Source organism: Fundulus heteroclitus, chromosome 5 (assembly GCF_011125445.2).
Source record: "Fundulus heteroclitus isolate FHET01 chromosome 5, MU-UCD_Fhet_4.1, whole genome shotgun sequence".
Lineage (NCBI taxonomy): Eukaryota > Metazoa > Chordata > Actinopteri > Cyprinodontiformes > Fundulidae > Fundulus > Fundulus heteroclitus.
The window spans coordinates 43665327-43681141 of record NC_046365.1 but is presented as its reverse complement, the minus strand read 5'-3'; the positions used below and the strand labels follow the sequence as shown (position 1 = coordinate 43681141).

At 48.6% G+C, this 15815-nt stretch overlaps 1 protein-coding gene across 4 annotated transcripts; it reads right to left on the bottom strand.

Moving 5' to 3' along the window:
- Positions 1-2274: 2274 nt before the first annotated feature.
- LOC105922691 (wiskott-Aldrich syndrome protein family member 3) lies at positions 2275-13425 on the bottom strand. Of its 4 annotated transcripts, XM_036137700.1 has the most exons (11): positions 13280-13423; positions 8985-9124; positions 6677-6811; positions 6329-6482; positions 5177-5294; positions 5060-5101; positions 4858-4982; positions 4552-4794; positions 4330-4469; positions 4056-4256; positions 2275-3278 (listed from the first exon to the last, which is right to left on the bottom strand). In XM_036137700.1, exons 2-11 carry the CDS (start codon positions 9115-9117, stop codon positions 3115-3117), a joined length of 1455 nt encoding a protein of 484 aa, XP_035993593.1. In that variant the 5' UTR covers positions 9118-9124; positions 13280-13423; the 3' UTR covers positions 2275-3114. The 4 variants fall into 4 exon arrangements, with proteins under 4 accessions (XP_035993593.1, XP_035993591.1, XP_035993594.1 ...); XM_036137698.1 differs by having other exon boundaries at positions 5060-5294; positions 13280-13425; XM_036137701.1 differs by lacking the exon at positions 8985-9124.
- Positions 13426-15815: the final 2390 nt, after the last annotated feature.

The following is a 15815-nucleotide window of genomic DNA, read 5'->3' as shown; positions in this document are numbered from 1 at the left end:
GAAATGTCGTGTAGAACTATTGTGTCTCTAAGGAGTAACTCGTTGACCGTTGATAAAGGCATATGGACCTTTAAATACCGCCTTTATTCCAGCTTTTCGTGCTTGCTCTACTTTGGGCCACAGGGCCAGCCGTGCTTCTCGGTCTTCTTTGGTGAGGTCTTCAGCGAAACGGATGTTGAGCTCCCTGCAGATGGGGTGTTGTTTAGTGGATCGCCAGAGTTCGTCCCTGAAGACCCGTCCTGAAAACTGTACAATAATCTGCCGTGGGTGGTTGGTGTTGTTTGGGCCAAGACGGTGTACAGTGTCCAGGATAAAGTCCATCTTTTCTTTCCAATGCGGCATAATCTGTCTGATGAGGTTTGCGATTTCCTGTCTTGTATCTTCGTCCTTTCGCTCTTTTAAGCCTTTGATGCGCAGATTCCATCTTCTTTTATAGCGCTCGGATTCCGCCGCTTTTCTTTCAAAATCTTGGACCTTCTTTGTCAGCTCGGCGTTTGTGGTTTTAAGTTGAGCTATTTCACTTTCCATCTTTTCGTTTTTTTTCTTACAATCTTGAATTTCAGCACTATTAAACTCCACCGCTTTGGCAATATTTGTAAGAGAGAGCGTGTTCTGTTTCATTTCTTCTCCAAAGTTCAGCATCATTTTCTGTAGATTTTCAACTACTTCTAAAATCTTGGAGTTGGATGCATTGCAACTGACCTCATCGTCTCCTTTCGCCTTCTTGTGTGGTACAGCGGTTTTGCATGGTGATGTAAGGGTATTTTTCGTCCCTCTGGTATCAGTGTCCATGCAGTAGTCGTGAGTTAGCAGAGCCTTGTTGGATTTGGTGTTAGCTTTGTTGTTAGCCATTGCTGTCAATGTTTTCCTCTTGCTTGTAGTTTTCTTTCCCGTTTTCACAGGAGGCTTTAAGTTATTATTGTTAGTTCACAACGAGATTCCTTTTTTATGTGTAAATTCAAGACCTCATAGCTGTTCTACTCTTATTCAAGGAGTTTGCTACCCAGAGCTCAAAGCTACGCATCCGCTCTCTTCGCCATCTTGCCGCTCCTTCTTGGTTCAACAACCTGTTCTTCTTGGATTTGTGGCTCCTTTTAGATCAGGCAAGTAAAGGCCAACCGTAGACCTTGGCTGAATGGACCCCCGCGCTGCTGGGAAGGCTGAATGCAGATGGAAGGAGGATAAACTCCAGGGGTCACATGACATGTTAAAAGACAACTGGAGTTCTTATCAGAAAATTGTTGAGGATGCTAGAAAAAAATATTTCTCTGCATTCATTGATACAAAATGCCACAATCCCCGTCTTCTATTTACTATTTGCTTCTTAACGCAGTTCAGAGCACCTGTGGAGCCGGATCAGAAACCGTGAAACATGTCTTGGTCTTTTCATTGGTTGGGGGTTTCATCATGAAGGCATGATTAAAAGCTCAGATCCGTCTCTGCCTTATCGACTCGCGCTCTGCTAGCTTTGACCAGTTTGAGTCTGTTTCAGGTCCACTTTGCAGGAGATTGTTGCTTAAAACCTTCAGGCTCTCCTGGTGATCAGAGGACGCTGCTGGTTTAAACACGAGGACCTCTAGAAATGTAGAGATGCCAGAACCAGACATCATTAACATAATGTTGCCTCCAGGTTGTTCTGTTTCTAGGCCCGGCTTTAACGGAGGACTTTTACATTATGCATATTATTCCATTTAGGTTTTTTTATTGGTTATATTTATATGTTGTCTCTACACTGGGTTCTGTCATTTGTTTTGTGCAATAACTGTATTTTTAAAAATTTGGGTCACTTTGCGTACATTTCTTTTAACAGTGTTGTATTTTAAAGCCTTTATTGCTGATGGTTATTGTCTTTATATTTGGTTTGAGATCTCAGTGTGAAATAAAGTCAAGTAGGATTGATATTTAAATGTGCTTCTTATTTATTAAGTTTTTATTTTTGGTATTGTGTTGCATCTAACCTGGAGTGCTGCATGGAGCCGGTCCTGATCCACGATCCTGTCCACACTATGAAAAATGATAAACTTCTCATATCCTCCTGATTTATTCCTAAAATTAAAACCTTGTTTTTGTTGACCAGCTGTATGTTTGGAGAACATCATTGGTTCCTGCTGATGTTCCCTCACCTGCTCACCGCTCTCAAGAAAACAGACTCTGTAGGTGAAAGAGCGTTTTTTAATGTCCAGCTATCGCAGAACTAGAACCCAGAACCAGTCCAATCCCAGCAGGAACCATGATACCAGCAAAGGTCCTCACAAGGGAACAAATACAGCAACACACACTCAACACACAGAACCTTTAATTATAAAGTGGATGGGAAAATGTTAAATTATGTTTCCTGTTCAGCAGCAGAACAAATGAGGAACAATTTCCTGTTTTTTAGCTCAAACATGGAGGAAACTGAGTCAGATCTCAGTTTCAATCCCGCTTCCTGCTTTTATTCCCTACGAGTCACAAAGACGCAGCAAACGGCACAATAAAGCCAGAAACACGACACGGAGGACACGCCCCACCCACGGAAAGTAACCAGCTGACTCCAGGATGATGACGTCACAAGAAGCGCCACATTTCAGCATCCAGTCACCATAGCAACGCCGGGCACCAGGAAATGTTTACAGAAATATTCTGATTAAAATCTTTCCATAGAAATATGGGAGTTAGAAATAAAAGAGGCCTTCACAGTTACCTGCTGTTTCACATCAAAAGAATAACTAAATACATGAGGATTAAACTTTTAAAGAAGCTTTTAAAACTTCCTAAGACATTTTGCTAAATTTGTGAAACTAAAGTTTTTACAAGAGAGAAGAAGAGCAGACAGGATTATTTACAGCAGTTTAACGGCTTCGTCTGGAAGAGCGCCCCCTGCTGGCCAGTCTGGCAAAGACCAAATATTCAGCTGAGGACCAGGTGGAGCCCTCTAGTGGCCGTGCTGCCTATGACAGCTCTGACTCCAGGGGGCGCTGTGGGTTTATGGAACAGCACCAGGCTCTGATGTCCCACTCAGAACATCACAAATAAGCAGCTTGTTTCACATCGAGGTTATCAGATAATGAGATGAACGGAAATGAAGCGGCTCCGTGCGGAATTGGGTCAGCAGAGGATCCCGGTTCCACTTCCTTAGTCGGACCACCCCTGGTCCTCCGGTTCTGACTCCTCCTCTGATTCGCTGTACTCCACTGCGATGCGGCGGGACAAGATGGTGGCCACGTCGTTTCCTGCGGGTTCTCTCTTCTTGGCCTCCTCCTGCTCTCGCTGCTCCTGAACCTTCCTCAGCTGGATCCCTGCAGACCAGAACAAACGGGTCAGAGACCAGAACATACGGGTCAGAGAGCAGAACGGGTCAGAGACCAGAACTTATGGGTCAGAAACCAGAACAGAACCATGGTCTCATTTCTAAAGCAGATGCAGGATCCATAAAGAGAAACTCGCCTGCACTGGTTCTGGGGAGATGGGGAGTTGGCGCCCCTGGTGGTGAAGTGGGGTACTGCAGCCAGACTGCATCATGGTTCTTCTCACACTTCAATTTCACTCCATATCAGATTTAATCACAGATCGACATCATTCAGAACCGCAGCGTTATTCATGCTGGCGCTCAACTCTACATCAGGACCTTTAAAAATGTTCTTAGAGCTTAAATAAAAGTCTTCACAACATTTTATCATTGGGGGAAACCCTCACTCCTTTAGCTCGGCTCCGACAATGAGATCCAGTTTAGATCTTTACCTCTGATTCACACTAAACACTTTTTTTTCACGTTTGTTGCTCATTTCTCCATGGTTTCTATTGGTAACCATGAAATAACAACGATCAGCTGACTCCTTTAGATCCACATCAAGGGTCAAGAGGTGCTTTACACCATTAGAAGAACCTGAGGAGGAACCTGGTACCAAACGTTCAGATGCAGCTGGGCTCTAGTTTTATAAATGGGAGCCCAGACCAGAATAGATCCCCTGAAGTCACCGGGTTCCTGGAAAGGCCCCAGCAGAGGAACCTTTAGGCTGCAGTGAAGTGAGAAGTGAGCAGCCAGACCATAAAAAGCAGCAGCAGCCTGAATTCACCTCTGCGGATGGCAGCCAGCAGGTCGCTGCGGGCGTCGTTCAGCGGGATGTTCAGGACGTTCGACGGCTTCCTGTGGTCACTTGTTGGAGCCAATGGAGGAGCAGCAGCAGCTGGGGGCGGGGCTTGGGAGGGGACATAATGAGCTGGAGGGGGAGGGGGAGGGGAGGGGCTGTAGGGGCGGGACATTGCACCTGTGCCACCTGCAGGCAAACAAAGACGTTTCATTGGCTGATTTGTCAGGTGAGATGGCTGCCACTGGCTAGGTGGTGTTACCTTGGTTACCAGGAGCACCTGCAGGCTGTAGCTGGGTTGCCACGGCAGCACTGTGGGCGGAGACGCTGGGAAAGGCCTTTTGTCCCGCTGACTGCATGAGAGGCGGGGGGGGAGGTGGTGCTGGGGGGATCTGATGGTCACTATGAGGACAGAGGTCAGGTGAGCAGAGGTCAGGTGAGCAGGAGGTCAGGTGAGCAGTGCTGAGGCTGTGTGAGTCTGTACCTGGCTGCTTTGCTCCACGCTGCGTTCTGATTGGCTGAGCCGGCGAGGGGCACCTGGTGATGGTGCGGCTGGTTGCGTCCCAGAGAGTGCTGCCGGACGGAGGTGGTGGCAGCGGCAGAGAAGGCTGACGTGGGCCGAAGGACGCGGTCCAGCGACTGGGTGTGGCCGCTGACACCGGTCACCATGGCAACGGGCTCCTCGCCATCAGCGCCGGGGCTGGAAGGCTCGTCAGACATCCTGGACCTGAGGAGGCAGAACTGTGAGTTCTGATGGAGGAGCCACTGGTTCAGCTGTGGGTGTGGTTACCTGTCAGGTGACATGGAGCCATCAGAGGTGTGGTAAGGTGACGGTGTCACCCGAGCATCTGGGCGGAGCTCCTTATCGTACGCCATCAGGCTCCATTCCTGCCGTCGGTTCCGAGCTTTCCGGACCTTAGTGAAAGGAGGCAGAATGCTACAGGTGGAAGCCATGGATGGAGGCGCAGCGTTCAGGCTGAGGGGAACTTTACCTTCTTCACCTGGCGTCCTGACTCCTCCACCTGCTTCTGCTCCTGAACACAGGCAGACATCACATGAGGAGTCCTGTGATGGACGGGTGGACCGCCCGGCAGAGGAGATAAACCAACCTTGTGTCGCCTCTTCTCCTTGCGTTTGTTCTCAGTGGCCTGCAGCATCTTCTCCTTCCACAGGCTGAAGAAGTAAGACGGGTCGGTGTAGAACTTCAGCCCGTCCTTCTTATCATCTCTGCAAACAAATGCACCAAAACTGGGTGTTAGACATGGTGAGAGGCGGGGCTTAAACTGACCCGTAAGATGAAGGGCGGGGCTTAAACTGACCCGTAAGATGAGGGGCGGGGCTTAAACTGACCCGTAAGATGAGGGGCGGGGCTTAAACTGACCCACAACATGAGGGGCGGGGCTTAAACTGACCCACAACATGAGGGGCGGGGCTTAAACTGACCCATAAGATGAGGGGCGGGGCTTAAACTGACCCATAAGATGAGGGGCGGGGCATAAACTGACACGTAAGATGTGGGGCGGGGCTTAAACTGACCCATAAGATGAAGGGCGGGGCTTAAACTGACCCGTAAGATGAGGGGCGGGGCTTAAACTGACCCATAAGATGAGGGGCGGGGCTTAAACTGAACCATAAGATGAGTGGCGGGGCTTAAACTGACCCACAACATGAGGGGCGGGGCTTAAACTGACCCGTAAGATGAGGGGCGGGGCTTAAACTGACCCATAAGATGAGGGGCGGGGCTTAAACTGACCCGTACGATGAGGGGCGGGGCTTAAACTGACCCACAAAATGAGGGGCGGGGCTTAAACTGACCCACAACATGAGGGGCGGGGCTTAAACTGACCCACAACATGAGGGGCGGGGCTTAAACTGGCCCGTAAGATGAGGGGCGGGGCTTAAACTGACCCGTAAGATGAGGGGCGGGGCTTAAACTGACCCGTAAGATGAGGGGCGGGGCTTAAACGGACCCGTAAGATGAGGGGCGGGGCTTAAACTGACCCACAACATGAGGGGCGGGGCTTAAACTGACCCATAAGATGAGGGGCGGGGCTTAAACTGACCCATAAGATGAGGGGCGGGGCATAAACTGACACGTAAGATGTGGGGCGGGGCTTAAACTGACCCACAACATGAGGGGCGGGGCTTAAACTGACCCGTAAGATGAGGGGCGGGGCTTAAACTGACCCACAACATGAGGGGCGGGGCTTAAACTGACCCGTAAGATGAGGGGCGGGGCTTAAACTGACCCATAAACTGACCTATAAGGTGTCAGGATGTTGAGGGGGGGTGGTTTATCACACCGATGGTACATCTCCAGCACCGGGTTGAGGATGGAGCTCCGTGACACCACCTGCTGGTCCTGAATGGTACTGCTTCTGAAAGCTTTCCGCATGTTGATGTCCTGCAACGACACTGCACCACAGAAGGAGGAGTAACATTCAAAAGATCTGAGATCAAACATCCAGCAGATGTGATGAAGACTTCTCTGAGATCAGTGGATTTCATCTCCCCGGAAACCTTCTTCAGCTTAATGAAGAGCTTTGTTAATCTGAAGACCCAGCTATGGTTCAGGTGTATCAGGATGATTTGGGTGGAGGCTGGCTTACCTTCCTCCACGGTGGAGTCCAGCTGAGTGACCTTCACAGCCAGCTGGTCCACTCTGTCCTGCAAGCTGTTCATCCTCTGGTAGAAGCTGTTAGCCTCAACGAAGAGCTCACCAAAGATGTCCTCTGCATAACGACCTGGACACCAGCAGGAGATCAGTGATCTACTAGTAACCTTCACATCGCCAGCACTCACTCAGTTATCTGACTGAGGTCCGAACCAGGAGCAGGACCTGGGACCAGGGTTCTGGTCAGCTGTAGACCTGGTTCAGGGTCACATTCTGTGATAACATCTTTGATACTAGTACTACCCCAAGGTTCCATCCTGGGTTCCTCCTGTTCTAGATCTACATGCTCCTCTAGCTCAGATCATAAACATCATCAGCTACCATCACTATGCAGACGACACACAGCTCTACATCACCATGTCACCAGGTGACTATGAACCAGTTCAGCCTCTGAGGAAATAGAAGAAATCAATGCAGGAGGAGACAAAATGTTCTTTAACTGAATAAAAACTAAACTGAAGGAATAATTTCTGGACCAATAGAGGAGAGATCCAGAGTTAGCTCACAGCTTCAGCTGCTTCAGCTAGGAACCACTGATCAGGCCTGAAACCTGGGAGTAGTGATGGACTCACACCTGAACCTCCATCTGAAGACAAAGTGGACCTTCTAGAACCTGGAGAACATTTCCAGGATTAAAGGACTGATGTCTCAGCAGGATCTGGAGAAACTAATCCATGTTTATCTTTAGTAGAATCTGCTCTGCAGAACCAGAACCAGAACCAGAACCAGACATGGAGAAGCAGCATTTAGTTCCTATGCTCCACTGATCAGGAACAAACTCCCAGAAAACTGGAAAAGTGCTGAAAGTCTGAGTTCCTTTAAATCAAGTTAAAACACGTTTGTTTAGGATTATCTTTGACTGTTCTAGTTAAAATGTTTTACTGAAACATCATTAGTTTAAGTTTGTAGTCCAACTATTTATAATATGTGCTTTTAGTTTATGTTTCCCTGTTTTATTTTGTTTATTTTTTTCTACATTTTATTCCAACTTGTTTTATTTTCCTATATTTTAACCACGCAGAACATTGTCTCTGTACTGAAATGTGTGATATAAATAGATTTTCCTTGCCTAGCTTCTGTCTGGTCTACACAGACAGTCAGCAGAACTTTTAAATCTTGTCTGTCATCCTGCAGTACCGAGTCCTCTAGGAGACGTGGGGATTTTTTTTTTTTTTTTTTGCGTTCCCTCACAAAGGTTTTTGCGTTCCCTCGAGGTACGGCTGATTGATTGTTGTGGTCTCTGTCATTCACACACAACAATAAACCGTGAGAGCCAACGTGAGTTTTGAAACTGCAAAGCTTTAAGCAGAAGATCAAACGTGCATCTGCACAGCACCGCGTTCATAGACCAGTGTGATGCATTCACCAGCGTCAGAAAGCTATGGTGCATTCAGGAGCATGGGACATTAGATTTTTCAGAATAAAAAGCTAGCAGATGTGCATAATAAAAAAAAAAAACAGAAATACGATTATAGAGCATTCAGTATTGAAAGCCCACACTGTTTCTGGATAAATACATTATTGTTATATTATAAATTTGAAATGTCCCATGCTCTTGAATGCACCATAGCTTTCTGACGCTCGTGAATGCATCACACTGGTCTATGAACTGTGCTGTGCAGATGCACGTTTGATCTTCTGCTTAAAGCTTTGCAGTTTCAAAACTCACGTCGGCTCTCACGGTTTATTGTTGTGTGTGAATGACAGAGACCACAACAATAAATCAGCCGTACCTCGGATAAAAACTTTGGATTTAATGTTGTTCATAACACCTGTAATTTTGTAAATGAATCTGCCAAATAACATTTTTTTCCCACAAGAGGTTTAATAAAACGTTTTGGTATCATCATTTTAAGAACAAGTAACTGCGTTGGTCACATTTTAATCCGTTTTCCTCGTCGATATTCAGTTGTACAGAGCGAGGCGCGCTCCCGCGACAGAGGATGCATTTCTCAGCAGGGAGGCACTTTTTGGAAACATGCTCTTTGGGAGGGAACGCAGAAATAAAAAAAATCCCCATGTCCCCTGGAGGGCTCCGTACTGCAGCAATCATTTCAAAGTTTAAATGTAAAACTTTAAGTCCTTCCACAAAAATCACTGATGTGTTGCACAGAGAACCAGGAAAAGATTTTGGTTCTGGCTTTCCTCTCCAGAAGAACGTTTACCTCTAGAACCCAAAGGTGGACCAGCCACATTGGTAAGAAGCACCTGTTGTGAGTCAGAACCGGGTCAGAATCACTCACTGAGTCCTCCCAGCTGCTTGATGACGGCAGCCAGCGTGCTGTTGGTGACGCACTCCAGCTCACTGGCGACCCCTTCAGGCAGAGCGCCGCGGCACAGGTACCTGGGCTCAATGATCCTCTTCACCAGCGGCATGGCTCACCTGCGCACACACACACAGCCGATCAGAACCAGATCAGAACCAGAACCAGACCCGACCAGAACCAGACCCGATCAGAACCAGAGCTGATCAGAACCAGAACCAGACCCGATCAGAACCAGAACCAGACCCGATCAGAACCAGACCCGACCAGAACCAGAACCAGACCCGATCAGACCCGATCAGAACCAGACCCGATCAGAGCCGATCAGAACCAGATCAGAACCAGAACCAGACCAGATCAGAACCAGACCCAGACCCGATCAGAACCAGAACCAGATTAGACCTGATCAGAGCCGATCAGAATCAGACCAGACCGAACAGACCTGATCAGAACCAGACCCGACCAGAACCAGACCTGATCAGAACCAGACCCGATCAGAACCAGACCCGATCAGAACCAGACCCGACCAGAACCAGAACCAGACCCGATCAGACCCGATCAGAACCAGAACCAGATCAGAACCAGACCTTATCAGAACCAGACCCGATCAGAACCAGAACCAGACCCGATCAGAACCAGAACCAGACCCGACCAGAACCAGATCCGATCAGACCCGATCAAAACAAGACCTGATCAGACCAGACCTGATCAGAACCAGACCCGATCAGACCCGATCAAAACAAGACCTGATCAGAACCAGAGCTGATCAGAACCAGACCCGATCAGAACCAGACCTGATCAGAACCAGACCTTATCAGAACCAGACCCGATCAGAACCGAACCAGATCAGAACCAGACCTGATCAGAACCAGACCCGATCAGAACCAGATCAGAACCAGAACCAGACCCGATCAGAACCAGACCCGATCAAAACCAGACCTTATCAGAACCAGAGCCGATCAGAACCAGAACCAGACCCGACCAGAACCAGACCCGATCAGACCAGACCTGATCAGAACCAGACCCGATCAGAACCGAACCAGATCAGAACCAGACCTGATCAGAACCAGACCCGATCAGAACCAGACCTGATCAGAACCAGACCTTATCAGAACCAGACCCGATCAGAACCGAACCAGATCAGAACCAGACCTGATCAGAACCAGACCCGATCAGAACCAGATCAGAACCAGAACCAGACCCGATCAGAACCAGACCCGATCAAAACCAGACCTTATCAGAACCAGAGCCGATCAGAACCAGAACCAGACCCGACCAGAACCAGACCCGATCAGACCAGACCTGATCAGAACCAGACCCGATCAGAACCGAACCAGATCAGAACCAGACCTGATCAGAACCAGACCCGATCAGAACCAGACCTGATCAGAACCAGACCTTATCAGAACCAGAACCAGACCCGATCAGAACCAGACCCGATCAAAACCAGACCTTATCAGAACCAGAGCCGATCAGAACCAGAACCAGACCCGATCAGAACCAGACCCGATCAGACCAGACCTGATCAGAACCAGACCCGATCAGAACCAGAACCAGACCCGACCAGAACCAGACCCGATCAGACCAGACCTGATCAGAACCAGACCTGATCAGAACCAGAGCTGATCAGAACCAGACCCGATCAGAACCAGAGCTGATCAGAACCAGACCTTATCAGAACCAGAGCTGATCAGAACCAGACCCTATCAGAACCAGACCCGATCAGAACCGAACCAGATCAGAACCAGACCCGATCAGAACCAGACCCGATCAGAACCAGAGCTGATCAGAACCAGACCCTATCAGAACCAGACCCGATCAGAACCAGAGCTGATCAGAACCAGAGCTGATCAGAACCAGAACCAGACCCGATCAGAACCAGACCCTATCAGAGCTGATCAGAACCAGACCCGATCAAAACCAGACCCGATCAGACCTGATCAGAACCAGACCCGATCAGAACCAGACCCGATCAGAGCTGATCAGAACCAGACCCGATCAAAACCAGACCCGATCAGACCTGATCAGAACCAGACCCGATCAGAACCAGAACCAGACCCGATCAGAACCAGACCAGATCAGACCCGATCAGAACCAGAACCAGACCCGATCAGAACCAGAACCAGACCAGATCAGACCTGATCAGAACCAGACCAGATCAGAACCAGACCCGATCAGAACCAGAACCAGACCCGATCAGAACCAGACCCGATCAGAACCAGAACCAGACCCAATCAGAACCAGACCAGATCAGACCTGATCAGACCAGAACCAGATCCGATCACACCCAGACCCGATCAGAACCAGAACCAGACCGAACAGACCCAGACCTGATCAGAACCAGACCCGATCAGAACCTCCAGAACGCTGCTTTCCGACTGCTTGTCAACTCGCACACATCCATACTGCAGCATCCTGAATGTGTCTGTCACCATGGCGACCAGCTTTTCACCTCCATCTGTTGCTAGGAGACAGGGCCGGGGTAATGTAACTGCAGAGTATGGAGTAATCAGATTACCGTAGCTCTCCACAGGTTGGAGATCTGAACAAGTTCTGCTGTTGGTGTTCCACCTGAACCAGGTGTCACCATCATAACCCCACCCACCTGCTGACCACGTCCACCTGAGGCTGTTCTTCATCATCCTGGGTGTTCCGCGAAGGAACCCGTCGGTTCTGTTCTCTATGAGATGTTCTAGTGAAACAAGTTTTTAATTCTGGAGAATTAATTGGTTTGTTTGTGAGCCACATCAGAACCCCCAGGGAGAACATTGTGCAGAAAACAAACATCAGGAAGGTTCCTCTGATGCCAAAAACACTCAACTTCAGACGGTTCTGGTCCGATGTTCTTCAGCGTTCCACCAGACGGTTCCAGTCTGATGTTCTTCAGCGTTCTAGCAGAGATTTATGGTCCAATGTTCTTCAGTGTTCTAGCAGACGGTTCCAGTCTGATGTTCTTCAGCGTTCCACCAGACGGTTCCAGTCTAAAGTTCTTCAGCGTTCCACCAGACGGTTCCAGTCTAAAGTTCTTCAGCGTTCCACCAGACGGTTCCAGTCCGAAGTTCTTCAGCATTACAGCAGACATTTTCAGTCCGAAGTTCTTCAGTGTTCTACTAGATGGCTCCAGTCCGATGTTTTTCAGCGTTCCAGCAGACGGTTCCACTCCGATGTTCTTCAGCGTTCCAGCAGACGGTTCCAGTATGATGTTCTTCATCATTCTAGCAGATAGTTCCTCTGAGATGTTCTTCAGCGTTCCAACAGATGGTGCCAGTCCGAAGTTCTAGGGGTCCACCAGAAGGTTCCTCTCAGATGTTCTTTAGCTTTCTAGCAAACGGTTCCTCGCAGATGTTCTTCAGCGTTCCAGCAGACATTTCCTGTCTGAAGTACTTGGGGGTCCAGCAGACGGTTCCAGTCCAATGTTCTTCAGCGTTCTAGCAGACATTTTCAGTCTGATGTTCTTCAGCGTTCCAGCAGAAGGTTCCTCTCTGATGTTCTTCAGCGTTCCAGCAGACGGTTCCTCTCAGGTGTTCTTCAGCGTTCCAGCAGACGGTTCCTCTCAGGTGTTCTTCAGCGTTCCAGCAGACGGTTCCTCGCAGATGTTCTTCAGCGTTCCAGCAGACATTTCCTGTCTGAAGTACTTGGGGGTCCAGCAGACGGTTCCAGTCCAATGTTCTTCAGCGTTCTAGCAGACATTTTCAGTCTGATGTTCTTCAGCGTTCCAGCAGAAGGTTCCTCTCTGATGTTCTTCAGCGTTCCAGCAGACGGTTCCTCTCAGGTGTTCTTCAGCGTTCCAGCAGACGGTTCCTCTCAGGTGTTCTTCAGCGTTCCACCAGACGGTTCCTCTCTGATGTTCTTCAGCGTTCCAGCAGACGGTTCCTTTCAGATGTTCTTCAGCGTTCCAGCAGACGGTTCCTTTCAGATGTTCTTTGGCATTCTAGCAGACGGTTCCATTCTGATGTTCTTCAGCGTTCCAGCAGACGGTTCCTCTCTGATGTTCTTCAGCGTTCCAGCAGACGGTTCCACCTGATGGTTCCACTGAACATCCCCTTTTCCTGATCCCCCATCCTCCGTCAGCTGGTGGGTCGTGACGTCATGCCGTTTGAAGATGATGTTGCAGAACCTCCTCAGGTTCTGGATGAGTTCGGCCTCCATCAGCCGTTCAGTCCGTGGCCCAACAGCCGCTGGTTCCGTTACCGACCGAGTGACGTCACGGCCGCAGACCGACCGCTGCTGATAAAGTCTGCTCAGCTAATCAAGGCTGGATGCACATCACCTACCTTGGTCTGACACCGGTTCCGCTCCGGTTCTGCTCCGGTGTCCGGTTGGTTCTGCCGATGATCCGCCTTTAGAGCAGCAGCGGACTCATCCTGATCCTCCGGGCGGGAGGGGCGTTCCACTCGGCTGTTTCCGGCTCCTCTCGGCTTGCGTCGGTCAGCTCCGGCAGATGAACGAGCCGCTCGGCTGTTCGCTTTTCTGCGTGATGAACTGGACCCTGATGCCGTGTCTTGGTTCTGATCCTGGTTCCGCTATGTTCTCCCCAGAGGAGAACCCTGCCAGGTTCTTCCTGACCGGATCCATTCATCAAAGTTCCGTTCATCAGGTCAGGAGCTTTGGGTTCAATGATCCAGAACCATCCGGAACACCGTTCGGTATCAGCCAGAACTCCCAGGTTCTGAAGGTCCAGCTGGCTGCCATGCTTCGAGAGGAACTTTTACCGAACCGTGTCTGGCTGATTCTTCAACAGAACCAGCCACCTCCCAGAACCCCCTGTCGCCAGTTTTAACTGCGATGGATGAACCAGTCGGTTCGGGTGGTTCCGTTTTGGAGAGGCCTCTTATCCGGAACCAAGTGGAACCATATGGCATGAATACTTTCTTTGCTGCATAAAAACAATTTTTTCAGCAATTAAACATTGTTTACGTTTAGTGATAGAAATAAAAACCATTTCATTTTATAAAAGTTTATTAAATGTACAAAAACCACCAACCTGCGTCTTAGAATTTATTTTAAAGACCAATTTTACTGCTAAATATTTGTCTTTTTTAATCCCCGCTGAACCGGGCAGGAAATGTTTACATTACATTTACATTAATAGTTACTGAAATAACATAAATAAGTTACATAAATAAGAGAGAACGGTAAAATAATAATAATAATAATAATAATAATAATAATAATAATAATAATAATAATAATAATAATAATAATAATAAAAACTTCTGCTCGGCGGCCAGCAGCATCACGGGTGCAGAAGCCGGACACCTGCTCCAGGCGCAGTTTCTGGGAACTGGGACGCAGAGATCATCTCCATGGTTCCGGATCAGGATGCGCACAGATTACCGCGCAGACACAACGAGACAGAAAGCGGCTGGTTCTGTGGTAAAATGTTTGCACACAAACACTATTTTCCGGAAATATTCCACTAATAAGTTTAAACGTCCTGTTTGTACCAGATAGGGAACTTGTTGTGTAATTCCTCCCCTGGCCGACAGAGGGAGGCAGATGCTCAGGTGATTCCGGGAGGAGCTGCAGCGTAATGAGCAACAGGTGAGGAGAAATGTCTTTATTTACGGATGAAATAATGTTTTATTCTGCGTTTCCAGCCAGTTCATCATATTCCTAATGTTTCACTTAACTGTGATGAAAGAGAAGCTCCATCTAGGATCTAACACACTTTAATCTGAAGTCAGCATTGATTGGTTACAGAGTGAAGAAGAAACTGATCTTCTTGGACTGGTCTCCAAGGTCGGATCCGGTCCATGTGGGACGAGTCAGTGACAGAAACTCTGGATCTGTGCCGGGTATCTGTAGAAGATGGTGGATCAGGGCTGGAGCTGCAGGTCCTCACAGTGTGAGGAGGACCATGAGACGGCGAGGAGAGGAGCTTCTCAATGGTCTGAAGACAGCTGGACCACCAGCACCACCAGCGTGTTGTAACGCTGTAACACAGCTGCAGCTCTTCTAGGGCGGCTTTGTTTCTGGGAACTTCTGGATTTCTTCCCAGTGGTAAATAAATAACTATTCTATTCTATTCTATTCTATTCTATTCTATTCTATTCTATTCTATCTGAGCATTGCTCCTGAAGCGCCTCTTTAAGGTCAGACACTGATGTTGGACGAGAAGGGCCGGCTCGCCGTCTCCGCTCTAATGTCAGTAGGTTTCCTCCGGTTGGATCTTTTTACTCAGCGACATGTTAGCATTTCAGGGTTGGTTTGTGATAATCTGTGTTTCCATAAAATGTTTAGTTTTAATAAAAACGAGAGACTGTGAGAGAGCAAAGATTAAAACTGAAGAGCGCATCAGTTAATTATCATATAAGCAGAACCTTCAGGGTTCTGCATGTTGGATGGTCTGGACTCGGTGTTCCCAGAGGATGAATCAGCATGCAGCCTGTTGAATGGCATGTAGCCAATCAGGGACACCTAGAGAGGAAGCTCAGCTCACCTGGGTGTCATGGTGCAGTAAATGTGGCGCCCCTGTTAGCACTGTCTCCACCCCTTTAACCTTTTCCTTTTAGTTGTGTTTTCTCCGTTAAACTCAGTCCACAAATGTTCACTGTTGTTCTTCTCCGTCCTCCATGTTCATTTAACCTGAACTCACGTTTAATCCTGAGAGCTTTCCCAAGATTTCCGGTCTGAGATCTGACTGATCCGAGTGAAACCTGTTCGTGTGGCGCGCTCGCTGTTGACCGGACACCACATCCTGTACGAGCAAACTTGTTCTATCTACGACCCCCCACCACCAGGAAACCTGTTTCATCTACGACCCCACCACCACCAGGAAACCTGTTTCATCTACGACCCCCCACCACC

Excerpts from the sequence above, each read along its gene's own strand:
- LOC105922691 (XM_036137698.1), bottom strand. The coding sequence starts at position 9,117 with ATGCCGCTGGTGAAGAGGATCATTGAGCCCAGGTACCTGTGCCGCGGC. Across the intron at positions 4,795-4,857 it reads GGCTCCATGTCACCTGACAG|GTCCAGGATGTCTGACGAGC; the intron begins GTAACCACACCC and ends CTGCCTCCTCAG. Across the intron at positions 4,470-4,551 it reads GCGTGGAGCAAAGCAGCCAG|TGACCATCAGATCCCCCCAG; the intron begins GTACAGACTCAC and ends CTGTCCTCATAG.